This window comes from Galendromus occidentalis, unplaced genomic scaffold (genome assembly GCF_000255335.2).
Source record: "Galendromus occidentalis unplaced genomic scaffold, Mocc_1.1 scf7180000077428, whole genome shotgun sequence".
Lineage (NCBI taxonomy): Eukaryota > Metazoa > Arthropoda > Arachnida > Mesostigmata > Phytoseiidae > Galendromus > Galendromus occidentalis.
Genome location: NW_003805416.1, coordinates 196,078 through 223,625, shown reverse-complemented (window position 1 = coordinate 223,625; position 27,548 = coordinate 196,078). Strand labels below are relative to the sequence as shown.

The 27,548-nt window shown below is 52.8% G+C and overlaps 1 protein-coding gene across 1 annotated transcript; it reads left to right on the top strand.

Annotated features, from left to right (window-relative positions):
• Positions 1–27,145, top strand: LOC100902837 (adenylate cyclase type 3). Its single transcript, XM_003742649.2, has 14 exons — positions 1–1,448; positions 15,785–15,912; positions 20,884–21,094; positions 21,457–21,543; positions 21,707–21,846; positions 21,934–22,107; positions 22,296–22,500; positions 22,861–22,981; positions 23,371–23,477; positions 24,844–25,044; positions 25,494–25,589; positions 25,917–26,156; positions 26,412–26,648; positions 26,975–27,145. The coding sequence occupies exons 1-14, from the start codon at positions 402–404 to the stop codon at positions 27,143–27,145; spliced, it is 3,165 nt and encodes a 1,054-aa protein (XP_003742697.2). The 5' UTR covers positions 1–401.
• Positions 27,146–27,548: the final 403 nt, after the last annotated feature.

Sequence of the window (27,548 nt, the reverse complement as noted above, 5' to 3'; positions counted from 1 at the left end):
CTGCAATACGAAGTCATCGGAACAGCTCCCAGTGTGGCATCGATGATACACTTATCGACCTCGGTTGATACCTAGCACACGTTTCCACGCTATCCGTTGATTGTCTGATTATCACGGCCAGCAGCAGCAGCGGCGACGGCGGCGACAGTGGCACACAGAACCGCATCAGTAGCACCGATCACCTGCAACTGCTGACACCACAACAAACCCGGACAGGAGGAGGCGGATCGACAGGAAGAGATCGAGCGCGACTATCCCACGACGTGGAATTCCTGATTTCGCAGCTTTTGCTGTGAAAGCTGCGAAATCATCGTCATCATCATCAACAACAGAAACGTTTCTTTCTGACGGAACGATCTGGATATCTTGGACGTGTAGAGAGACAGATAGAAAAGAAACGAATGGAAGCCAACAGTCGAGAGCACGACGAGCATTCCGCCAAGGAGACGCTTCTCGTGCAGAAGAACAACGGGCAAGGACCGAGAACAGAGCAGTTGGGCGATGCAGAACTCCGTCTGGACATCGACGATTCGGGACTGCAACGATATCTGCCGCGTTTCCTGCGGTTCGCGTTCGCGGACGCCGACGTAGAGAAGCAATATCTCGATTATTACAAAGACGAGAAATGCCTCGATTTTCGAACGTGGTTTCCCACCGCGTCGGCGGTCAACGTCGCCATAGCCGGCGTGTACTTGATCTGTTTGTTGAAAGGAAAATATGCTGCGATCCCTCCTATCGTCATCCTGACCTGCGTCGGCGTCCTTCTCATGATATCCGCCAGGTTACTTGGAACCCGGCGGATTCTCGCTCAAGGCCTACTGTTCTTTCTGATCATGGTAGCTATTTTCGTTCAAATGGGCCACATCGTAAGTGACATCTATATCTTTCCGATTCCACGACAAGCGAGCGACGCTGTTGCTTGGATCCTGTTATACAGTTTCGCACTGTACGTGTTGTTTCCGTTCAGGCTGAATACGGCGTTGTTTTGTTCGTTCATCACCGCTGTTGTTCACGTGGCGCTAGTCATCGATACGAGCAAAGACGCCGTGCAGGACAACCTCACCCAGATCGGAGCCAATCTTGTGCTTTTCGTCTGTGTCAATCTCCTCGGTATGATGTGTTATATGTTCTTTGAAAAACTTCAACGGAGGGCGTTCCTCGAGACCCGTCAATCGCTCGAGGTCAAACTGGTTGTGGAAGAGGAATCTAAAGAGCAGGAGAGATTACTGCTCTCAGTGTTGCCGAAGCACGTCGCAAGTGAACTCAAGAGGGATCTGGATTCGGTCGTGGACGGACCCTTCAAGAAGATCTACATGTCCAGACATGAAAACGTCAGCATTCTCTTTGCGGACATCGTCGGCTTCACGGCCTTCTCATCGACCTGTTCGGCCGCGGATCTCGTCCGGACCCTCAACGAACTCTTCGCCAGGTTCGACAAACTCGCTGAGGTAAGTCCGCTTAAGCCCCGGCATGAATATTCCCAGAAGTAGTGTACCTAGCTGCTAGGAGCCGTTCGGAAGGGCGTTAGTCGCGGCAGAGACTTTGACACTAGAAGATCAGGCGATGCGAGACGGTAATTATTAACGGTCACGGAATCCCACGGAAGGAAGTGTCAACCGGCGACTCCGTACTTTGGGGAGAGCGAACTTTCATTTTCGCACTGGAATTCCTAGGAAACCGGTGGGTCTTCCGCTCAGCTATCAGTGAGTCCAGCGAACGCCTTTTACGACTGGCATCCCTCGTATAGCTTCCGCTCGAAACGAGTTTTGGTAGTCGTTGTTACGATCCGATGATGTCACCGATATTTTCCGATAGTTCCTATTTATCCTTCCCGTCGGTGTCTTCTCGGAAAAGTTTGTCGAAATCTCGCAGAATCGTACGGATCCGCGGTTTTCTCTCCGCTCCACCAGAAATCGGTTCTGCCTCTTCTCGCGTGTCGTCTTCTCTGCTTGGGATTAAAGTCACCGGCATAAATCATCGCCCGTATTCCTTTCCTCGTTTTTCCGGTCCGTGTGTTTACTTTTCATTAGTGTTTCCCGCAATTCCAATCCTCCGCTGACTGGATGAATTTCGGTCGACCGCCGTCGGCCGGTCGATGGATGAATCGATCGATCATCTATTCGATCAAGGGATCGATCAATCAATTTGGAGACGTGTTCTTGACGACATTCAATGAATGGGATTCGTAGCAGGGAGTGTTGGGGAGAAACTCATCATCGCCTTTCCTCAGTGGAAATCATAGATCTTCCGACCGCGAAGGGAAGAAATTACGTGAACGAGTCTTACTGACAATGCCCGATGCTGATTCTCGTTGTTGATGGAGCAGCTCGACTACAGGAAACCAGCAGCGGCGTCTCTTACAGCAAAATTCTGAACATTTTCACGTCGGAAAGCCAAAGAGGAAAAGCCAGATTCCCTCGTGGAATTATGGGAAGGTCTCCCGGGGAAAGGGAACGATGAATGTCCCCACCGCTCAGAAAGTATCGGGTGGGAGTCAGAGCTGCTTGCACATACGTCATCTTTTGTGTGCGAATTTTTAAGCGATACGCTGCTCGGGTCCGGGCACAGGGCACGCAAGCCTAGGAGTCCCATTGAAGAGCTGATCCCCAAAAGGGAACTCCCGGCCTCACCTCGCTGCTAGTTTGGCAGCTGCACATTGAACAGTTTCATAGCGGTTGCTGCGAAGAGAGGCCGTGGTGGCGGCGGATAACAGCCTCTGCAGTAGAACATCTGGAAGCGGCGGAAGACCAAGGAACAGGAAAGAGCCAGATGTTGAACGACGATGTAGCCTCGCTTGATTTCCCTGAGGCTCGCCTTGGGGCCATCTCGATCGAGTCTCGTATTCCTCTCATATCCGGCCGAGTCCGTCATTCGACGGCACAGGTTTCTCGAAAACTCTCTGTCGGTTCGGATTATCGCGAAGCATGATGGGTCTCCACCGTCCAGGCGGGGTGCTGATGTCGGAAACAGGCACGAACTGCAATGATATCGAACGAAGAGGAGGGTGAAAAACGAAATTGGCTCAATCATTTCGTTAGGACTCGCTCCTCCGTTCATCCTTGTGAGGAGCGGAACTGCAAAGGTCACTCCGAGAGCCGAGCTATTCACTGACTTCGTTCGGTGGGCAGGGATATCCCTCTCGATGGCGGAGATTGAAGGATGGACAAGATGGAGGCGAGTGATCTCTCGCCGGGAGCTTGCTCAAATCCATAGGATCTCTCTGTCGCTCAGATTTTCTGGATTTCGGGATCAGCGGAGAGGATGGGGATCGGGAGGGAAATTATCTCCCGGTAATCATGCTGACAGCGCTCGCTCTAGAAGTGACCCTCTTGAGTGGTTGTTGTTCCCCCTGATATACCACCAGCTACCGCTACGTATTCCCAATACTAGACGGACGGCTCAGCACTTTCAGAGAGGAAGTTTCCTCCGTTCGTGAGCCGCTCGGGGAAGAGGCTAACTTCGAACACGCGCAAATTGCCGCTATCTACTTTTAACCTTTGCATAATTATTTATTCTGAACTGAAGTACCTAATAGCCTTTCCTCCGTCGTTCGCCTCTCACGGTTTCGCGAATTGGTTGACTTCAACGGATCGCGCTCCGAGAATCGTGTGTCCACGTTCGGAGTCTTATCTCGACCTTCCTATGAGTCTTCAATCTCTCTCGTCTCTCCTCGAGTGATATGGAACGAGTTTCAACTCGTGACACTTGGCATCGAATTCGGAATCGAGCGCGTTGACGAGGAACTTCTGGAGCAATACCGCTCGGGACAAGAGACGATAAGGCAGAAAAGAACAGGACCGGGAGATTCGAGATGATCCGGCTTCGTCTGGACGGACACCAAACGGAACATTTTCGGAAGCAAATCCTCGCCGCATATCTCGGAGAATCGATTGCACATACAGCTCGTTCTGAGGGTGTTCGTCGAGATTCTCCTGTTCTACGGCCGGCCGGCCCGATGACAGCTCACTCGTTTATTCTCCAACGCGCTTGGAGCTTTCAATTTCTCGCTGATACCTTCGTGCGATCGGCCTTGATGTCAGCGACTCTGCTGTCAGCGTCGCTCCGCCGACGCCTCGACCGACATGCGGATGTTTGTCTTTACACATTGTGGGTGATGTGGAGACAGCTTGCTCCCCGTTCCAGAAAAATGCTCTCGTCCATTCAATTCGAGATTGTTCGAACTTCGTTCAAGCAGACGCCTGAAAGGCGGGCCGTAGCCGAATCCGAGGAACGTCATCATACAAACGAATATTATGATGCTCGGAGCTCCTCGCACGGCTGTAGAATTGCTCCCTGGTCTAATTACATCCTCGCGATCGGAGTGTTCAGCGCTCCCGCGCCGAAACGGACTGGTGTCGATCGTGAATGGCTCATGGCTCGTTTCCCTTATATGAGCAGCCCACCACGGAATCGCAATACTCCTATTCTCTTTAGAAACTCCAGTGCTCTGCTCTTCTACAGTCACTATTCACTCGAAGGCAGCGGCTGACTAGCGGGACTTTCGATCAGCCTCAGATTGTAGCGGAGTAATTCCGCCTTCGAGAGCTGTCTTCAATTGTTCTCGGGGGAGTTGCGCCAAGCAAGTCATCTCGTACCGGAACGAGAGCATAAAACCCCACGTACTGTCGGCAACTGAATGGCAAGCATCCAGAGAGCTTATTCTCCAAGTATTCGCAGCCTCCGGAGAAGGAATCCTCCGTTTCGATTCCCTTTCTATTTTAGAATGGTTCGAAAGAGATGAGATTTCCCGATGCCTCATACTGGGAGCGAACCCAGAAATTATTCATGGATTGCTCGCACGAAACTCAGTGCAAATAATTGCACGATTTTCGAGCACCCGACTCCGACCGGCACAGCTCTCTCGAATCGAGGCAGTCGAAAACGATCGCAAGACGAATCGCCACATAACAGGGTCGACTCGAACCTGAACTAAATCGACTTTTGAGGCCAACTTGACTCGCCTTCGGCTTCGTTTGTCCGACCAACTGACCGGCCCGGCTGGCGGGCTCGCCAGCGACCGACCGCCTGGCCGCTGTCCACGACAAGGGCCGGGCATCGACGGCAAGCAGGCCGACTGACCTGACCTAGCAGGCTGGCCGCCAGGAGCTAGTGCAGCGGACGAGCAGGTAAGCGGATGGAAATAGTTTGAATGTCATCATACGAGCCGCGAGTCGAAACAAAAATAGATTCGGCATGCTTGCGCACTTCCTTATCCAGGGGCGAATGCGCGGGAGTTAACAGGACCCCGCTGAGGTCAGCCAAAACGTTTCGTTCTCGTCGTCGTTTTCTCCGTCGCCGAGTGAGAAGCGGCACTCACTCGGTGGCGGAGACCAGCTCGAAATGACCGCTTTGAAAAGAACGCGGCGTTACGACATCCGTCTCACACGGTGGGCGGCACGGCATTCAGTCAGTCGTCGACTGAGTCCCTCTCGTTCTAGGCACACATTTCGGCGGGAGATCTGTGAGCTCCGGCCGGAGATTATTCCCTCGCCATCAACAGATTCCGTGTTTACTTCGCTCGTACTGACTTGCACGTTTCTCTCTACTTGTTCAAGCAGGGGCGGCAAGGGCAGAAGCGCAGTGGCGGCGGCGGCGGCGTCGCCACCACCACCACTCAAATAGAGGCCAACCACCGACTGAGTGGCCTGACCTTGTCCACTGTTCTATGATTTACTTGCGCACACGACGCGCTCATTCACTCTTCGGCCCCGGCTAGCTTGCATGTCCGTTCCCTCGCTGTGCTCTGCGGCCACTGTTGCCGCTGTTTTCGCCTGTTGCCGGCTGTTACTGTCGCCACCGCACTACCAGTCCTCGCATTGGTCTCCTGTAGGTACACATAACGGTCGATGTGTTCGGAAGAGAGACTGGGCGAGCGTAGCGGGCACGGCGAACTTGGTCGCATGAAGGAATCCCTGCAGCTCGTAACGAGCTCAGTCGTTTTCACCATCCAACGAGCAGGTCCACCGGGGTATGCTTGAACCCGAAGGCTTCGCTGGCGTGCGCTGCTGTTGAACAGCTCGGGACACTCTCACTTTCGCCGGCGGGTCTTCCCTCATAGTGGTTTCAGTGAGGAAGCTTCCGCGTGAGCCAACGAGTCTCCTCACCCAGCCCTTCCTCACAATCCATTTATTCCCGAACGTCGTCCCATAAGTTCCTGTCCGCGGGAATCGCCTCCGCTATTCTTCCGGCAGATCACTGAGCGTTCGGGTTCAAGCTTCTCCTGGAACGATCTCCGTTCACGAGCTCGGAGGGAAAGGGATGCTGGGAATCGTGTCTCTCCCTCGAAAGCCGAAATATTTCGTTCTCGCCGATTGGATTTTTCGGTTATTACGTCGTTTTCGGAAAATTACGACAAAAATCCCAATCTTTGCTTTTCAATCGAGCCCCGTCTCTAGGGAATAACCTTATCGGTGAACCGTTCACCGGAGGAGCTCCTGGCTTGTTGGTAGAGTCGTCCGTCGGGAGTGACTCAATCGAATATGCTACGGCCGGGACGAAGAAGTCCTACCGAAGCAAACTTCGAGTAAAAAGCTTCCGACAGACTAGCCAATCAGGAACTCGCCTCCTGGATGACCTGAATCGCGTGTAGTTGAAGATAGGAGATTGAGCGATCGTCTACGGAAGGAATTCGTATTCCGGATGAATTCATCAGACTGAAATCTCCTGATGGAACAGGATATTAGCGAAGGAGAGAGGACCGAGGAAGGCCAAGGAGGTAAAGGGAAAGCGACGTTCGGTCGTGCTCGCTCTGATAGCTCGGTAATCAAGAGACCTCGTTGAGGCAGCAGCCTGCCTCCCATCGCGCTTGCATCCAAAGCGAAGCATGTAAGCAGTCAAGCCAGCGAGCGAAATAGCAGGCCTGTTCATATACTTGGTGTCGACGTTGTAAGGGAGCGACATGGGTTGTGTTCAACTCTCGAGAGAAACATCATCAACGAAAATTCTAATCAAGGCCCCATGTTGTGCCGACATCCCCACCGACGGAGCTCGCCGTTCATTTCCTACTCACTTCTCCGTGCCTTTGAACGCGTTTAGTCGCGAAGCAGCTGCTAATGATCTGGCTGCCCCCACTTGAGTGAGGTCCAGTTCAGAAGAGTTTTTTTTCCTCCTGAGTACATCTGCTAGGCCACATCAACTCTCCTTTTCCTTCCGCCCGGTGCGTCGGTCGGTTCTCCTCTTGGTCCACTGGCTCAAAGTTTATTGTTGTCACCATTGTGAAGGTCATCAAGGCTTCGACCAGGGAGCGCTCCGGCTTGGACTTCACGGTGCGGCAGGAGTCGGCGGTGGCCCTGTCGAGCGCATAACGAACCTTTCATTCGATTCCCTCATTCTCCTTTGCCGGAATCCCGCACGCGGTCAATAGATCCCTCGACAAGGGCACGGCGACCCATATTCAAGTTCATCGACACACGCTCGTTTCGGCATGCTGCTCCCACTCCTCACGAGTGAGCGAGCAGGCAATTCAGTCAATCTGTCATCTCTGTATATGCACGATCTATTTTTAGGATGCGAGAGTCTCATTTTCCACGGAGTCATAAAGTTTGTTGCGCCGAATTTAGTCGCAGTCGTCTGCAATGCGCGACGCAATCCCTGTGCGATGTTTCTGCGAGCGATCGAGGTAGCAGTGACGTTAATGTCAGCAAGCAGCGATGACGGCGCTTAATGACACCTACGGGGGCGGCAGCGATCGAGTGAAAGTTACCTACCACCGAATACAAAGCCTCATAAAACGATGATTCGCTGTCTGAGGTAATTGGATCACCCAGCAGCCGCTGTCACGACGATAGACAGCGACCGGGCGGGCCGATCTGCATCGCGTTAGCGGTTTAACTCGTGCACTCAAAATTACATTTGACGGATTCGTTTCCTAGAGATGCCCCATACGGGATCAGGGATAATGGACGGATCGCTTTGTCACGGCCTCAGTCCTCTGGAGGGCGCGACTTTTCGGGAATCGTCACAGGAGCGGGGAATTAGGGTGCGACTGACGCATGACGACGTGCAGATCCACGGGAATCCTCGATTCCAGAACGAGTTTCGTTCCTCTCTACATTGTCAGCCAAGCTGAGGAGGAATACCAGAGCTCGACAGTCATGAATTTCCCGTGGAATGGACCGCTTCGCTACGTGCCGATCAGGGCATAACGAGCTTTCGAATACGTAGATCGCCCGGCAGCATGTCGGCTCGAGTGAGCCGTCCTTAATGTCAGCTAGTGAAATAACACTTATTGTTGACGGTGTCAACCGATATCTTCCGGCTCTTGAGTGAGCTGAACAGTTCCCGGCTGTGAGCTGTGACAGCGATTTATCCTTTAATATGTATTTCGAGATATTCGTTTGTCGATAGCGTGGCTCGGATCGCCCCATACCACCATAACCATAATCCGGAGGCTACTTTCTTTCACTGATTCCGATTCGTTTCGATAGTTTCCCTGAAGTTCGTTGCCTCGGCGATCGATGAGAGGGGAATTCCCGCAAGGTCGGGAATTTCCTCACGGTATCTCCCAGGTCCATTAGGAGAGAATGGAAAAATGGTTTGAACACGATGCTCTCCGAAGAGCTTCTTCTCGTCCTCTTGGTACCGGAGACATTCGATAGCGTTCTAGCAGCTACGGTGGCCCATCATGGTGTGGCTCCCGTCTACATGGTGTGGAAAGGGAGCCGGCCATCAGACCGAATACAATGTTGCGGTTCAGAAGCTCAACACCCGGCCTATTTCATCGTATATCGAATATGGCGAAGAAGTGAGGAGTCTTTTTGCCAATCCTGATACAGAATCATTCGGGATGGGACGATGAATCCAAGGATATTCGTGCCATCGACGAGCATCACGTCGAGTCTTACGCAACTTTTCATCCAGCGTAAGCTAGAGCAATATTCGTTTCTCATGAGATCACCTCGCGACAACATCGTTCGATCCGACGAGACCAGAATCTTTCTTCGGGCGCTGGAAGAACGCCATCGTATCCTCGGTTCCCGAGACTGAGACGCGCGCAGCTCGCGTGTTTATCATAGAACTACGATCTGGTTGTCAGTTCGTATCGATCGCCACTTTTGGTCGGGCATCGATAAGTGCGCCTGTGTGCCGTGAAAGCGAAGCTTCCGCGAGCCTAGAGCCGAGTCACCGTGAATTATCGTCTACTCGTAGCCCGCGGATTCTTCCCTCTTAACCGGATCTGTTCCTCGGGCTGCGACTTCGCTTATCTGAGTCACGTGGTGCGATGCCCGCTGCCGAGATTCTCCTCAGCTCCCTTCGATTCCGTCTTGCGATGTCAACAGAATCAGAGATCGAGCCGTCAGCCACTCGCTTTATCAGCCACCGAAGCTATACGTCAACGCCCGCCGCCGCCGAGCAGATAAATTGACATCGAGTCCGCTCGAGACCCTTTCGGTACTCCATGAGCGACTCCGTGAACGTACGGACGATCGAAGAAACGATTGGAAGAATACGTCCTCGAAGAATGCGAGCGAAAACAGGTCGGACGACGCTCTACTGCGGGGGCCAGTGTCAACACGAGATAAGATTCATAATGAGACGGAACTGTGGATCACGACTGGCGCACGGTTCGTTTTCATTTCACCGGAGTCGTGAAACATCCGCGCGGGACGAAGGTGAATCTCGATGATGATTATCCCGTCGCCGTAGTCGCTTGTGACAGCCGCTGATGATGTTTCATGACGGTCGACCGACCGACCAGCCGCCCGTCCGTCCGCTCGCCGCCTTCCGAGCGCCTCGGAAACGGGAGGCGAGAGCCGAATAGGATAGCCTCAGCGTAATTGACACCTTCGTAGATGTCAAGCCTCAGCTCGAAGAACGACGCTGATCACCGAACGGGAAAGAGCCCGTCCGAGCTGGGTGAAGTCGGAGCGACCAGAAAAAATTTATTGTCTCATATTCCTGCCCGTGGTCGGTGTTCGGCTGCAGCCGGGGTGTTTTCCTCAACGGATACGACGAAGGCGGCACGGGTTGTGGATCTCAAACAGTGGACCACCTGCCGTGGAGAAAACGCTTCTGGATAGTTTGTCGCTCCCGCCCATTCATCTCTTTCCTCAATCTTGGAGGGGAACATCAAAGCTCGTGCAATCGGGCACAGTTCGGGAGAACTTCGACGCGATGACTTCCGGAAATGCATGGAGTTGTATGACCTTATCACGGCGATCCATCAGAACTTTTTGCTGATACCTCGCATCCGACAACGATACCGCGATCTCGATCGTATGCCGTGGACGAATGGATTTGGATGTCCACTGGCAGAATCGCGATGTAGTCGGAACGGGATTTTCGTCTTCATCAATAATTGAAACTATCATCATAAGCCGGATAGCTCTAGGCTAGCTTCAATAATTACATACAAATCATTATCGGTGAGAAACCACGCAGAAATACGTTTGCCGAATAAACGCCCACATTGTTCCTGATGCAATCAGCCTGAACTGAATTGTGCACGTGACCAGCGAAAGTGGAAAGCGGTGCGCACGCATTAAGTCGTTTCGGGATAATGCTACGGTCGTGGACGACCGGGTAAAGTGATTGACGGAACGAGTGACGGTGAGTGAGTGACTGGCCGTCAGTCAGTCAGTCAGTCAGTCGGACGGATGGACGTACGTACCGATGATGGACGACGCGACCTTGAATCGAATCAATACGAAGCCGTATCTATTAGAGCGCTATTAGAAAAGCCTCGTCGAAACGCAGACTGCAGTTCATTGATTCCGATCGCCGGCGGACACCGAAGCCCACGCCGAGACTCGAGATCCCCCGGTCGCTCTGGGAAACTGTTGTTGTGTCAGCATGTCGTGGCCCGCCTGCCCGCCATAATGCTGACCGTTATGCGGCTCGACGCTGCCCGAATCACCCCAGCCTGGCCGCTACGTTGATCCCCCATCGCGCCCTCCCGAAGCGGCTCGAGTCCTTTATCGTCCACTGTCTAAAGCAATAAGCGTTTATTTGCGTCACTTGAAACTAGACGGAGCATTCGGTCACCCGTCGGGAGCTGGGCATCCGGTGGCGGTGAATGGGTTCACACAAAAGGGCAGGCGTCGGTCGCTGGCGTCGACGTCATGCACTCGTTTATCTCGCGACTCGAGCGGGGTTCTCACCTGTTCCCCTCTCCCTACGACGTCGTCATCGCTGATTCTGTTGAAGTTGTTCTTTTTCCAATCCCCGCTCGACCCATGTTCGACCCGTCCCCTTTGTTCCCTGTTCGGCTTCGGAACAATCAAAGACTTCAGGACAGCGGATCCTCCATCGGCTGCGTCCTCTCACGCACTCAGGATCCGACTCGGACTCACTTCGGAGCTTCTCCTCCGTCGTTCTAATGATGGACGAACGATGGATAGCCGATTCGGCGACGATGGATGAATCGAGTAGGTAGCTAGCTGCTTCGAAGGGTCGAGGGACTCCGAGAAATGGCTAGCTCATTCGCTTGGCCATCTAAGGGGTGGGCTCTTGCCATCCGGCGACTAGCTGTCGAGGATGGCGAACGCTGCCCACCCTCTTTTGTCGTCAATTGCCTCACAGGATGGGAACCAGGCAACTAGACAGGCAGGCAGGTCGGCGGGCAGGCAGACGAACACGCCACGGCAAGCCCGCCGCTTGCCTCCGAGCACAGCGTGAGGGTGAGGGATGACATACCTCCGGTCCTTCTGTGATTGTTATGCAACCATAAGTGGCAGCTTGAGGTCACCACGTCCCCATCAGACCCCTCTGCCCGAATTTCCACATTGGCAGCCGCCGCCACCTCCATCGCCACATATCGCCGTAACGTAAGCATCGTCAACGATGAATGGCTGCATAGCTCTCTCGGAGTTTTCTCTCCGGCGAAAGGCTGCTTAATGGAAGCGCTAGCTGTGACGATGCGGTGATGACTGTTTTACGGAGCTGTCAAAGCTCCAACATGTCGACTGCTTGTTCGTCCGCATCGCTGACCTTGCCTCATTCATGCGAAGGAGCATGATCATGTAGATGTTTGCCATTATCGAGCTTCATGCGGATCTTCGGGAACCCGAGACGTCTATCTTCAACTGTGTTCCCCGAGGATGTTTCTTCCCGGTTCATTCAATGCTCATGCTTCGGTTTTTTTTTTCTACTTTCCGTCGATAATTCTGTATTCGTGAAGGCCTTCCAATTCCACTGTCACTCGATTCCACAGCCCCGCTGCCGCTGGATACAGAAGCGTGACAGGTCGAAACCACGTGTCGCTTCCTCATTCCGCCTCGTCTTCATCTGGCGCGCGCGCGCGCGAGGAAACCTGTCGCTCGTTGTCAGTCAGACACTCGGGCGGTCGGTTAGTGAGCCGGACTGTCTGTCCGCCTGTTGGGCTGTATACGTGTGCCAGTCTACAGCGCTCATCCATGCTCCGAACGATTCTGCAGGAGAATCTGGCGGATCCACAAACGCTGAATTCGCGAATAGACAGTCTCGAACAGAATTTACGAACAGACGCACTTGTGTGAGATTGAGAGGCTCGTTTCGGACATTTCATTCTTACGATGTCAAACACGCACTTAATCTATACTCTGTTATCGTCGTCCTCTTACATTGGTGCGATTGCCACGGCAATGGTACTAATAGCCGCCGATAGAGGCGTCGCGAATCGCTGCGGCTCGTTGTTTTTTTTCCGAAGTATCGACGTACGTCGTTAGCATACGTTCCTCGATCGGTCCAGAACTTTTTCGCCTATCGACAGTCCGAGCAGACTCGTTGAATGGATCTTGTGCCTAGCTTGGTTTCCACGGTATAATACACGAGAAGAGACGTCCATCAGAAGTCCTGCGGTAATAATCATCCGAGAGAATAAATCCACCGATCGAATGATGCACTGACTGACTGTCGGCTCGCCTGACTGTATTACGTCATCGTGTAGAGTCCGTTTGTCCGTCCGTCCGTTCATCCGTGTTCCTTGGTTTGATGTTGGGCTTTGATTATGTGATCGGAAACGACGGAAATTGCGTTCCTGAAGGAAGCAATTCTCTGCGTCCTCGAGAGCAGCGACACAAGCGCCCCGATTCTTGAACGACATCTACGGCTGTGCGGACGATGTTGAAAGCTCACCTCCTTCTCGCGAAGTGCTTTCTTCCGCTTCGATTGCTCGGGCCGTGAACTCCTCGAATTCGATGGGTAATAGCTCCTATGTCAGGGAGAAACGGATAACGGCCGTATGAACGACTCGCGTATCGATTCTCGCTTGTAGAAATTCCTTGCTTAGTCGATACGCGAATCGACGGATGCCGTGCATGAGCAAATTGAGTGCTGAATACCCGCATTGTCCCACAAGATGCCGTCGTGTAATGACGTAATGACCAACTAGTTTGTTTGCCGGCGGGGCCGCTTAGGTATATTACTCGCCACGAAAGGCGACGTCCCGCCGCCAAAGTATAACCTTCACACCGGGTTCCTTCTGACATTACGTGACTGGCGTATGACACGCGTCAGAGAGAGACGCTCCGCTGCCCATATCGAGTCGATGTTCCGTCGTAGCGGTACCACGTGCGAAGGCAGGGTGTCCTAGGCACGCCGTTCGAGCGAATAACCAGTCACTCAATCACCCGTCCGATAGCTCATTCCGGCGGTCGATTCCATCCATCCGTCCGTCCATCATTTGATCAATCCGTCCTTCTGTTCATTCATCTTTCCTGCCGCTCATGGCTGGACGTGCGGGAAACGTCGACGAGCGGGGAGACGCTGAGGAACCTTCGATTATGCCAGCTCACGACGAACAATAACTTTCCTGTTCTCCGTAGCTTCCGATAATTCGAGGAATAATTCATATTTACAGTGTTCATTCATGAATCGTAGTCGGGAAACCAGATTTTCTTCGTAAGAGAATCGTTGAATGAACTCGGGAGCGATATTTCACTCAGCCGGCTCGTGGGCAAACAAACAACACGTCCAGAGACTCCGCTGGTCCCATAAACAGATCTACCTCACCGTTTCGAATGCATGCTCCCAATCTCGGGATGAAGTGAGTTGTGAAAGAAGCATATTTCACAATTTCCCCCGCGGAAGATCCTCTGTGAGCGTTCACAAGCTACGCTGCTGTTTGCCCGAGAGTCAGCTCTTCGAGTGAGCTTTTTCAAGACAAAATGGCGAACGTACCCGCTGCGCGGGATTAAGAATGTGTTCGCTGAGAATATTCTCGCGCACAAGCTCTCGAAGCTGCCTTACTCCGATGAATATATTTGACAGCATCCTCGCTCGCGACCTCTTTTGCGAAGGTGCGATCGCGACCACACACGTTCACACGTTCGCGCAAGAGTGCGATCCATAGCATGTTGCTGATCCATAGACGGATAAGATCTTTTCGAAGTAAGCCGCGAACGACATCTCACCCGTCCTTCGCGACTCGTGATCGACACTTCCGTGTGACGGGCTGCCCTCAAACTCAGGGTACCCGTACAGTTCGAGTCACCAGTCACCAGACACTGTTCATATAAATGTATATTCTGAGTTCGCCGGGAATCGGAATCCCTCTCTTGAAGTCCCGAGTCTTCGAAGCATCCCAGTGGATGTGACAGGGATCATGTCAGCCCCGCGGCACTTGTTTACGAACCCATAATATATGGGGGAACAGCGATGCGCTCGTAAAAAAAGCATTACACAGTACGTATACACGAGACCGAATCGGACGACTCTTCAGAGCGTTAAACGAGGATATTCTGTTGCTCGGGAAGAGAGAGTTCGGTATCGCGAGCCAGTCGGGAGGATCGAACAGCAGCGCCGTAATCGTCGTCCGAAAAAACAGCTCTAATATTGAAGTCATGCGCTATTTTAAGCGGGAACTTCTATTTCGGTACCGCGCACTTACCGCCCTTATGAGTGCTCTTCGATGGGGAATCGCGAGCGATCGGTTCCGGAGGCTGCGGGAAGCAGCTCAGGGAGTCGATGCTGCCCGTTCCCTCGTTATATTCTTTTTGACCTCCTTTTCTCCGATTGTCGTACCTCCCCGAGACGTCGTCTTTCAACGTTGTTGCCGGCGATGCCGACATTTTATTCAAGCCCCGAGCCTTCTCGAGAGCCCGACTCCACCACGGCTTGGATCGTTGCCACAGTGTTTCGGGGGGGGAGGGGGTATTTTCCTTTCATCCTCTGCGGAGCCAGTTGCGGTGCTTTCAAGGCCGAAGACTCAACAGTGAACACATAAAGTAGAAGTAGCGGAGTGGGAACGAGCAGAATAGGGGCAGGTGGACGACAAGAAAGGGCGAGCTCAAGGGAGGAGTTTGATTCGTAGCCGTAAAGTGTTAATTGAATACTCGAGCATGGTTGGCTTTTGCTGTTCATTCGATTTTTTCCAATCTTGAAGACAGATTTCCGTGGTTTACTGGTATAGCTTGGCTTCGGGGCTCGATTCGGTTCGGTTGGAAATAATTCGTATGGGGGAATCCGCCACGGAGGGCCTGCGATTCGCCTGAGTGAACCCGACGAATGCATTGAGTGGGTTTTCGGTGTTCTCGCTGACCCTTTTGGTGAGATTCTTTTTCTCGGAAACGTGGGAGGACAATGATAATATTGTATTAGGTAAGAGAAATGGTTCTCCTGAAAGGGATAGAAGCTCCATCCATTACTTGCCGCTTGTCATAGAATGATTATTATCGTGGTGTGGTCTGAGGCTCGAGCCGAGATGGCTAGCCATGAGATACGATCCGAGACAGGATTTGACCGTGAAACGTCGCGAACCGAGCGACCCGCTAATCTCACATCGTAGCATCCATATCGATCCTTGCCGACGCTCAGAGTTCCACAACGATGACGGGAGACCTCAAAAATGTTTTATTTTTCATTCCAGAAATATCACCAATTGCGGATCAAGATTCTCGGAGACTGCTACTACTGCATCTCCGGTGCGCCGGAAGAGAGAAGGGACCACGCTGTCCTCTGCGTGCACATGGGTCTCAGTATGGTTGAAGCCATAAAGTGAGTAGGATTCATTCTCTGGAAAGTCGGATCCTTGTCTCGAGGGACCTCATGTTTGCTCGAAAGAAGGAACAATGAATTTCAAATCAGACCATCACGGTCCGAGCGACGGCATCGGTCGCGGCAGTACGAATGGAGTGCTTACTGAGCTCGGCTGACGCGTCGTCGTCAGGTTTGTGAGCACTAGAGAATCGAATCATGGGGGAACGGAGTCATCGGAAAAAATCGTGCCGTTCAGGGACGTTATTCCCCGTGTCGCGATTCGAGTCGAAAGGTTCAGGAAACGGTTGAAGACGGCGCATGGAAGGGAGGCGACGAGGAAAAGAAAATATGTGGTATAGGGGGTGGAGCGTGTAGAGAAAAATTGGCGTGGAGATTGGCTCGTTTTGACAGAGAGGAAATCGCGAGCTTGCTCCAAAGCGAATGCTACGTCTCGAACAGAAATCGAGACCGCTCGTAGAAACGTTCGTCGTAGACCACCTAGCACGTAAATGCTTGCGCTGTGTGGAAAATTCGCCCGGATATGGTCCATCAGGTCCGAGGCGCGAGCTCGACGGCAACGGCCGGGCTGGCGAGAGACCGAAGCCAGGCTGCTCGGGAGGGTGGGGACCTTCTTCTTCAGGTGACCGCTCGAACGATAGAGCAAGCGACCTGTACGAAGGCTATTTTTAGTTCGACTTGCTTTAACATGGAGCCGGTATAGAGAAAGGCAGGAGTGGCCGACGATAGTAGACGATAGACGGCACTTGGCTGTACTGCATCCTACATGGAAAACCCGCGCTCTGGACCCGCAGGCCTCCTGGCCAGCTGGCGCGTTCGGCCGAGACATCGGTCAGTCACCCGCCATGGACTTGAGATTTCCTCATTGCGACAATAGTCCGAGCAGCGTCAAGGCCTGAAGCCGTTCAGGGGTTGCTGTTTCGTGATGTAGGGGAGAGGACGGTCTCGACGGCGGATGTTTGCAGATCTCCGAAATCTCCGACTTATATCCTCCGACACAGCTTCTTCGAGTGCCCACTCTCAGGGCTCGTTGCGAGCGAGAAGCTACTGAAGATTAACAGAGGAGAAGAGACTGATGGAGGAGGAAGCGGAACCCGTTGAGAGAACCATCAAGTTTTTGTTGACCGCACATCTCGTGTTGGTGGTTGTGGTTGTGGCGGTGAGGCTATGTGATACGTTCAGATCATCGACGCCAACGTTCTCTCTATCCTTCATGAGAGACCATTTGCTTGCGGATGGAGCTGCCTCCTAGAGACGGGTCTCTCCGGGCAAATATTATTCGCTGATTTTTCCCGGCCTACACTCCCCATTGAGGCGCTCCTCATACCGGCCTTCACGTATTCTCGGAAGATTCGCGAGGTATCTACTTATCGACAGTGTCATCCCTTTCCGGAAGCCATCGACTCTCCTTCATATCGGTCAGCGGAGTCGGATAACCGCAGCATGAATTCGGTGCGGCCACAATGAAGTTTAGCTCTGTCCCCTAAGCCCCGAGACGTGTGCGGCTGATACGGATCGCCATCGACTTGTTGACGGGCAAAAGCATTGAAGACTCGGTCATGGATGACCCAGGCGTGGGTACAATAGCAGCCTAGAAGGAGACCGACGACCGAGGACAAGAGACGTTATAGCCCCCTAAACGAAAACATTGCATTGTACTGAAGGATGAAGGAAGACAGGCCAGGATACATCGTGACGGAGACAGTCATAACATGCGACTGAGGGATTTAGTGGTCGGTCGACGGCAAGGACGCCGGAGGGATGTTTTGTTGAGGTGGGAATACCGTCAGAGATGATGATGATGACGACGAGGACGACCATAGCACGCTTCTAGTCGATCGAGGCAAAGCGAAGGCGATGATTGTCCGGGAAGTGTATGGACTCATGATATTGTGATGATGGTCATCAGAATGAAAGGAGTGCTCGCTCATTGGCTCATCTTTCTCCATTCATGCATCGATCGGCGGCAGGGTCCTTTGGAACAGACCTCGGCTTCCCGCCCTCCGACCTGTCCCATCCGAGCGAGGATGCGGTCGACGGGACAATGATCATGGCCATGATGAGCAATACCCGCAGTCGGTACCCGCCAATTGCCATGGCTTGGAAGCAGGACACCTGAGGGGATTAGAGGCGTCTTCCGTCGACAGTTTCGCGCTCCATCCAAGACTCCGTCTCTGTGGTCGACGTTGTCGTCCATTCTCTAGTCCCCACCTGAAGTTGATTCCTTTGTTGCTCCTCAAGCCGCTGCGTTCCCGCGAGAGAAGAGCTGCAGGAGACCCTGAGGTACCTGCTGAGGTTCGCCTGCGGTTCTCGGAGAAAATGAACGCTAGTGAGGAGCTTGATGAATTTGCGGCGAATGGTCAAATGCCGAGGCAGTCCCGCAGAGCTTCTAGAGGCGTGGGGAAGCTCGGAGCTTGCACTGGCAGAGCGAGAGAAATGTAAGCAGATTCCCGAGCTGCTCATCCAGCTAGGAGAAGGAGCATTCCTTCGGGAAAACGCGCTCTGGTTAGGAGTTAGCTCTCTGCTTCCCCATCGTGCATGGTCCGAGGTAAGGGTCCGGGGTACGAGCACACTACGAAGTATTCGGACGTTTCGCGTGGAGGAACTGGTTCCGGCAACGTCAGCTCCAATGGAAAAGGTGGGCAAAAGGACATACTCGCGCTTCCGCTCAATTTTCTGTGCTCGCTTCAGGGCGCAGAGCTACCCCATGGGGGAGTCCCCACGGAATCATGAGGGCTTTTCGTGAAGGTCCGATTCGCTGTCCAGGGAACATTCCGGGCTTTTATTTGCACGACGACTGCTCTCTGCATGTCCGCCAGCGGAACGACAGCGGTACGGCTAACCAAGCAGAACCAATTCTAAGTAATGGACCTCATCCGATTTCACCACACAGAAGAACAGACAAACAACGGGACGGTGGGCTCCGGAGCGCCACTTCCCGTGATGACATCACGGCCGACGCGACATCGTCCTTGCCGCCAGGGCCACTTTCTCCGATGGTCGTGGTCACTACGACCTGGAGCTTCCGTTCCGTCGCAAGCTTTTCCCTCTGCTGGAGCTGCGGATGGCGAAACGAAATTCGGTTAGAAAGTTCGACGGCTGCTTAGCATTTGGCGAACGAGTAGGCTTCGAGCCCGTTCTCCGCGCGTACAGTCCCCCACGTAGCGAAGCTTCCCTGGGCGGGAGCCCGATCAGCTAGCTGATGCTCCGTTGGTCCCTTAACTGCATATAGCAGCAACGAGTCATTCCCTCCTACTTTCCTCTACCTCGGAAGCGAAGCGAGCTTTTGATTGGTTGGATATGAGGGCAGTCCGAAACACATTCACTCAGCGATTTCATGGGATTAGATTGGGTAGAGGCAGGAGCTCTCCGGAGCAGATACTCATTGAACACTTTAGCATTCTGTCGGCAGTCGGTATGGAGTTACGTGAGGCAATCCAGTCGAGCCACCGTGAAGGATGAGAATTACGAGTTGAGCCAGGAGCACGGAGAGCGAACTTCCCGGCTGGCTCCGACAATCTCCCTCTTCTGTGAGGCTCTCAGGCCGTGAGGGAGCGAGGAATTCAAACATATATCGTAATTGGAATTGCGAGCGTGGAGGTTTTTATGAAGGAACACTTCGTGTGTTAGGTGCGTGTTGAAGGAGTGCCAGTACGAAGCTCCTGGGGAACTCGAGCTCCTCTAGGTCGTGATGGACGCCCGATCAATTGGGTATGGGCGGAGGATGGAAATTGTTAGAGCGGCGGATCAAACGATTGGACACGGGAGCTGGTCCGCGCGATAGTATTCACATCTGATCTCAACACGATGAGCTAATCACGCCAAGTGCTCCGGCAAAAGAGGCAAAGGAGAGAATCTTCCAACATGGCGAGCATCACGAAGGGGATGCCTCGATCAAATACTCCTCCAAGAGAGGCTATGACAAAAACACTAGCGGACTGACAGAAAGACACGCAAGACAGGAGAGAGGACAGAGCCGTTGACAGACAGGCAGAGAGATAGACAGACAGACAGACAGACAACACACGAGCTGCTCTTCGTCCACAACGTATACTCAAATGCGTAAGGGTTTGGCGTGAGGCGAGATGCATGAAAGCCGACCTCTTCACCATCTCCAGCTTTAATTAGAGGGAGCCTCCGAGTAAAGTCATCCAGACATCCTCCTTTCTCTGTCGAGCCGAAGTCTTCCGCCTCTTTCTTATTAACACATAAGTCGCGAGGGATGGGGAAATTGTTGGTGCCATCTCCGCCGTATCGCCACCCGCCTCAGGTGTCACTTGACTCCAAAACGAAACCGATGAGCTGCATCGAATGACGTATCACCTTATGTGGTCGGCCTACGAGACGGGATTCATCGCTTCTGCAGTTTCTCGCCGGGCGTCACCTCGGATGAATCGACATCGGGGTGCTTGCAGAAATTGCATCAGACTCCTTAGGTCCGCATAGTTCCCGGGAGAAATCGTCTCTGGCTCATCCCCTTGGATATTTGGGAACTTCCGGGGTTCATTGCCCGCAGATGCATGAGTATGTGTGAACGAGGCTCCTTGGAGTGGTCGTGGAAGCGGGCTTTCTATATCCGGGGGCCAATCAACATTCGATAGAGTGGAAAACATGAAAATCCTCGTTCGAAGTGCTTCGGCACGTTCGCGTGTCTTTCGCGAGTTCCTCGTCTCTTCCACCATTTTTCTCTTCGGCCTTCGGAATCGACGGTCAATGGGAGATTCAGGAGAGCTGACTTTTGTCGCGTACATCCCGGAAATTCTCGCAGAACCTGATCAGAGCCAGGACTTCAATCAGGGATCATCTGGCGCTCGCTCTTTTATGCTTTAGAACTTTAGAACTGTAGTCCATATATTTCGCATAACTCTTCGAGAGATTGTCGAATCTCGATGAGGCGTTCGATCTGAGAGTTTGTGACGCTTCTTCCAGAGCAACCTAACAAAAAACTTACTCCGTTCCATCTATTTCCAGGTCTGTTCGCGAACAGACAAAGTCTGGCATCGACATGAGGGTCGGTATCCATACGGGCGCCGTGCTAGCCGGAGTGCTCGGTCAGAGACAATGGCAGTTTGACGTCTACTCGAGGGACGTCGTTTTGGCGAACAAGATGGAGTCAGGCGGATTGCCGGGCCGTGTCCACATATCTGACGCGACGCTGAATTTCCTCGACGACGAATTCGAGGTTCGAACCCCAAGCGTATTCTGATAGGTACCACCATAAGTAAAGATATCGATGGTCATGAACGCAGCCGGAAGCCGAGGGGAGGTCCTCTACCGATGGCGGCCGTTGTGCCTCGATACGGGCGGCTCCGTGTGCTATGGCGCACAGCGGAAATCGACGTGACCGGTACAGCTCCTTTGTGAGCTTCCGCCCAAGATCTCTGACGTAGTCGTAAGACATCTCGTCTCGGGCGAACCCCCCTCCGAGAAGCGAGCCGATCGGGACGCATATTTCCGTTGTCTGAAACGATGGACTTCATTAGACTGCCGTGCTGAAGTTTCCCCCACCGACATCGTATCTAATGCTCGAGTGGTTTTCCATAGGTGACGAACGCTGACGGAGCCTCGAGAGAAGAAGCGATACGTCTAGCAGGAATCAGGACGCTCTTCATAACCAAAGTTCTCAAGCCGGTGAGCTCTCTTGTAGCGACGTGATCGAAATACGTGAAGGTTGTACACAAAATGCAGTCGATAGCGGGCTCGATCGCTTCGGCGAGCCCGATCACGATCCAGCTCGGTCTTAGCAATTGCTGTCGGGCAACGATTAACGTTCCGTGCTCCCATCAACTTCCAGTATCCCGAAGGAACCCTCGACGTCGCAAAGAGTCCAACGGCTCGAGGTCACTCGTCATCGGGTGCAGCATGTGTTTCCATCGACGCTCCGAATGGACCGTCAGATTACCGGAAACGGCTGCAACAAGAACTTTTGGAGAGGTAGGGCATTTCGATTCATCCAAATCCACAAAATGAATTCAGCTATCCGATTCAGCCCTGACGACAGGGGGGGGGTCTGTTTCTCAGGGATACCGTGGCTCAGCTGGCTCGTTTCGTGAACCCCTTCACGCTGTACTTCAAGAATAGGGAATACGAGCAACAATATACGGCGATCAATGACTCGTCCAACTGTATAAGTCTGGTGGCTTTCCCCCTCATAACTCTATGCAACGGTGTCGTGTTTTTGGCATTGTTAGACAGGTGAGATATTTATTCCGGAACTGCATGGTCGACGACCTGGCACATGAACTTGCCGTGATCAGGATTAACGTCCTCGAGAAGGTTCTCTCATCGCTCTCGAGCGCGAATCGTCCGGAGGTTCTAATGTTGAGCCTCTGTGGTAAGAATTGCAAAGCTCGTGACACCTATAGGCTGTTTGTCTCTTGCAGCTCGCCGTTCTCATCGTTAGTGTACTCGATTGCACTAATTGTTCTTAGCATCCTCACCGGCCTTTGCGTCACGCCGCTGTTGGTGAAGTCGGCACCGAAAACCGTGACGGCGATGTCTACAGCGGTTCAGGCTAAATCTTCAGCCAGATTTGCGATTGTTCTCGTCATTGTGATAGGATGGACGTTACTGCACGCAGTAACCACGGTGAGTTCTCGCTCTTAGTTAGATGTCTCTGCTGTCGATCTGGAATATCCTGAACTAGGGACAGTGTATCGCGTAATTCTCGGCCTCGTTATAATCGCTATTCCTATTTACGACATTTTTATACGGGGGCCCCGAAGCGCGCAACGAAAGAATTTATATCACTATCTCCGGAACGGAAACGAGTTGTCGAGTCTCGGGAAAATCAACTATCCAGCGAACTCTACTTCCCGGCCCTCGAAAGATGAAAACTTCGGGTCCTTTCTGTTGGAAGCAGAGTTCCGCGGATGGAGTGATGGGGAACCGGTCGGTGATGCCTCCTTCTCATATCGTGGACTCGAGACAGGACTCATACCTTGACAGGTGTTTGCCGGCCTTCAGGCCAACTCCACGGAGCCTCCAGAATTGTCGGAATTTTCGAGTCTCAGCCCGTCATCAAACCCCTGTCCTTTTCCTGCGTACAGCACATACATCGCCATCATCGGTGAGTTCGCAGGTTCTGTTGTTCGGTCGCGCTCTTCTTCATCTCTCTCTCCTGCCTCATGGGTGTGAACAATGTCTGCAGACGGAATTCCTGCCGTGCTCTTTCTCCACTATTCATTCGGAGCGAGTTCATGAGAACGGAATGGCGGAGTTTAGAGAGCATTTTATTATCCTCCACCTTCCCTCTACTCCGTTCCTCGCCTTGTATGTCTATGGTGACGTTTTTCAGCGTCGATGTCGTCATCCGCGGAGGGATTCGTCGTTTCATTTGTCATTGAAGCCACCATTCAAGTCGTCCCCATAATAATTGTCTCGTTCTTCCTCCGGCCTACGCTGCAATGAATCTGCCGCGAGGAGGAACTTTCTCAATGAACGGACCTTTTCTTTCAGGACTTGTGGCGGTTACGCTGTTGACACACGTCAGCTATCTCGTAAAGCTGCTCCTGATTCTGCTCATCGTTGGTGTGCAAAGTCTTCTGAATCTAAGTGTACTCAAGGTGAGTTCCCTTCGACCCATGAAGGAGAAATCTCTGGGATAAAAGGGCCCCGGGCGACTCCCGTGACAATAGATCGAATAGGCACGTCTCCGACCGTTCTCGGTCGGGAACGTAAGCGCGATTCCGAGGGGGACCGTTATTCATAATCTGGTCAGGCTGGTAAGACCCATAGTAGAGCTCCCAGAACTTCCTCCGATCTAGATCCGCGAAGTTACTCACTAGTAGTGTAATATGCTCCTACGGCGCTGAACGTGTCAGAAGCTAGAGTTACGCGACCTTTTCTCGGCCTAGGCATCCGTCCCGGCAAGAGCGATTCGATCCCCTGTCGTCTTCGACCTGACGTGGCCTCGCCATCCCCCAGGTCACCTCAATGAATGAGGGGGGGGGGGGTTGACCTGCTTGTTGAGATTCTTAATTCTCACCGCCGCGCCGCTCGCGGAAGCCTTGCCCAGCTCTTGAGGGAAACCGGAGCCCTGGGTGGATAACATTCCCGAGATTTTCTTGTGCCGTATTCCCATTCGCAGAGATTATGGTTAACGCAGAAATGCCGAGAGACTATATGTGGAGCTCAAGGGAATGATCCACAGAACCCAGAGGTTTCGCGTCAATCTGGTCAGGCAGACCCGGTGAAGGCCGTAGGCTTCCGCGGGACGAAGCTTGGGAACAACTGAACCAGAGTATTGACGGGGGTCTTCGTGTCCGACAACGAGTGAAGCAAAGGGTGTTGTGCTAGTCAGGGCGCTCTAGTTTTATTCCGCGTACAAGGGAACGTCTCCCTTCCCAAGAGGGTGTTTTGACATTTTTATAGCATTTCCCCTGTTGCTCTGCTGCGTTCGGCGCAGTTCAAGTCTCGTCTTTCCAAATCTCGACATTTTAACGACGCAAACACACTTTTCCAAACGTTGCGTATATCTCGTTCGCCCTCGAGAGCAGACGGGAACAGTTCGTTCAAACACAACGCCAACAGCAGAGCAGCCTTGAAAGAGGGCTGGGGTCCCTCCAGGAACGTTGTAATGGTCGCCGGAGCAGGAGCCGACTGCTGGCCGCGGTGAGAGGGAAATAAGCTCGGGCGTCGGTAGGAGTCGTTTTAATCTTTCGCAATCGTGCCGCAAGCGCTGAAAGCTCACATGGCTTGCTGGCTTGCGCGATAGGCAGTCGATGGAAAGGGAGATAGGCAGTCGGCATCTCGTGAAAACGCCGGTGCGCGTAGGCCAATTGCGGACACTCGTTTCTGTCTCGAAGTCGGTTCTGTCCTCGTTGCATCGAGGAAAGGGGTGCGGCGTATGGATAGTCGAAAATGATCTTCTCCGGAGCAGATAAGAGGACGATGCAGGATAAACGCGTGACTCACTTATTCGCATTCCAGATCCCTTTCGACAACTTCGATTATCGAGTTTACGCGTCGGAACTCGATGACGGCTTCATATTGCCTATCGGACATGGGAGCTTGCTGTGTCTCTATCTTGCCATCGTAGGCTTTTCGTTGATCATGTGCTGCCGCCAGTTGGAGTACACGACACGACGACTTTTCCTCTGGCAAAAGGAACTCGATACCCAAAAACAAAAGGTCAGTGATATGCTATGATATTTTCGAGGGCGTGGTTAGTTGCGGGGTCAAAGTGGACTAGGTACTCGAGCACAAAAAAAGGCTTCTTTGGCTAGCTGATCCTTCCGAACGAAGAATTCTTGTCGGGGCGCCCGGCCACAACAGAGCGAACGTCGAACCAAGGCGCTACGAGATTGAAAAGTGACTTTGAGAGTAAAGTACCTTACTCGTTTTACTCGTTGTGGCACATCATCTTTGTTCGAGAACGGCGTATTGTCGGCGCTTTGGCGGGGGCTGAATGCTGCATCGATGAGACGCAATGATTACTGGAGCACACAGAAATGGTGGCGGCAACGAAGGAGAGCCTTGACGTCGTCGGTCGGGAGAAACTCTGTCGAATTAACACTCATGAGATTCCATCTTTTGACGGGAGCGTAACGCGAGGATTCTCGTTTCTTGTTGAATTCTAGGTCGCCGAAATGCGTCACAAGAACGAAGCTCTCATCTACAACATTCTCCCGCCACATGTGGCCAAACATTTCTTAGGAACACGTAAAAACGATGAGGTGAGTTCATCAGGCCCAGGGATTCCGAGCTCGGTCGCGAATATCCCCTCTATATCTCAAGACGAATCTCGAATTCTCAATAATCCGAAGTCGAACGTGAGCCCGAGATTACATTTGCTCCTGAATATGCTCGGTGCGCGATATTTTGGGAGCGAGGTCTCGAGTCTTGAAACCGCTCCTACGTGCGGCGGCTCTCGGACCTTCTCCGAGGATATCCGGTCCGCGCGTCGGAGTTTTTATCCTTGAGAGGGACCTAATACTCGGTTATCGTATTCGCCGAGTCGGGAACTCTGCATCGACTTATCGAACGGTATATCATCATTACAGGAGCTCTACTCGAAGAGTTACGAAGCGGTAGGAGTCCTTTTCGCTGCAATGCCGAACTTCAGCGATTTTTATACCGAAGATGACGTCAACAACCAAGGTTTGGAATGTCTGCGATTCCTGAACGAAGTCATCAGCGACTACGATGCTCTCCTGGAGCAGCCTCGTTTCAAAGGCATATACAAGATCAAGACAATTGGATCGACGTACATGGCAGCTAGTGGACTCTCAGAGGACACCAAGGTACGTACTCGGGTACTGCGGGTCGTCACACTGTCCCTTTACCACAAGAGCCGCGAGAATGCCGAGGTCTTCGGTGAGGGCCAGACCTCGACGGCGATTCCGCTGTTCCGGCCGCCGGTCACCGGCCGCGAATAATGAGCTTGTCCGTCATCCAACGGACGGACGGACGGTCGGTCAGACTCTCAGCTCGAGCAGTCGGACTCTAGCTTGGTTCCGCAGTAATAGCCGGTGACTACGAGCGAAGACTTGTTTCAGCAGGAAGGCGACTGGGAGCATTTGGCTCGACTGACCGAGTTCGCGCTCGCCCTCAAAGACACCCTGAACACGATCAACAAAGAGAGTTTCAACAATTTCGTTCTCAAAATGGGAATCAACCAAGGACCAATCACTGCTGGGGTAATCGGGGCGCGGAAACCTCACTTCGACATCTGGGGGAACACGGTTAACGTCGCCAGCAGAATGGAGTCCACCGGAAAAGCGGGCTATATCCAGGTATTTGTCTGTTTGTTTGCTTGTTTGTTTGTTGGCGTTATGCGCATGTCTCTCTGCCAAGGGTTATATGCCGTATAGGCAGAGCGCTCCGGCCGATGTCCGGTCTCTACGCATGTCCACATCCCTCGGTATTGGTGGCATTTACTTATGTACATTGGAGGGGGACGGAACGGTGAAATGCGCAAGAGAGCTAATCGAGTTTCTCGAAGTCCCCGAGTTTGACGCGCGTTCTGCGTATGAATTCCTCCAGAGGAGGAGTGGCGTGGGAATTTGGCGGCTATGGGGTATCTCGTTTCGACCTATCCAATTCTCCTTCGAATTCGCAGGTGGTTTCCGAGACGAAGGATATCCTCGAGACGTTCGGCTTCGAATTCGAACAACGAGGTCTTGTGACTGTGAAAGGGAAAGGACAGCTGATGACGTATTATCTCATAGGTCGGAAGAAGAACGGGAAGAACGCTGGAGGCGGCGGCGGCGGCGGAGGAGGAAAAACTTAAAAGTCGTTCATCGACCGTGGCCCAGAGTCAGCAAACTACTCAACTGAGCAACCTGAGAGGCCTGAGAGCTTCTTCGCGAAGTCTCTCGAGACCGGCGGTGACGGCGGCAGCCAGCCATCCATCTTGACGTGACACTGGAGTTTTTAGCCCAGATGCCGTTGAGGCGACGCCTGCGAAGGAACTTACAAATAGACGAAGAGAACATGCTTGTTCGCTTGTGTGCATGCATGCAAACGAATAAGCAACCACGGCAGAAACGGGCGACCTGGCGATATCCTGACCTGCACCGACTCGATCGAAGAGAGCGAGACGAAACTACGCTCTACGTCGGTGGTCCTAGTTCAAATTAGCGCGCTCCGATGACAGCGTGGAAAAAACAAAGTTTCCGGTCTACCCTATTGTT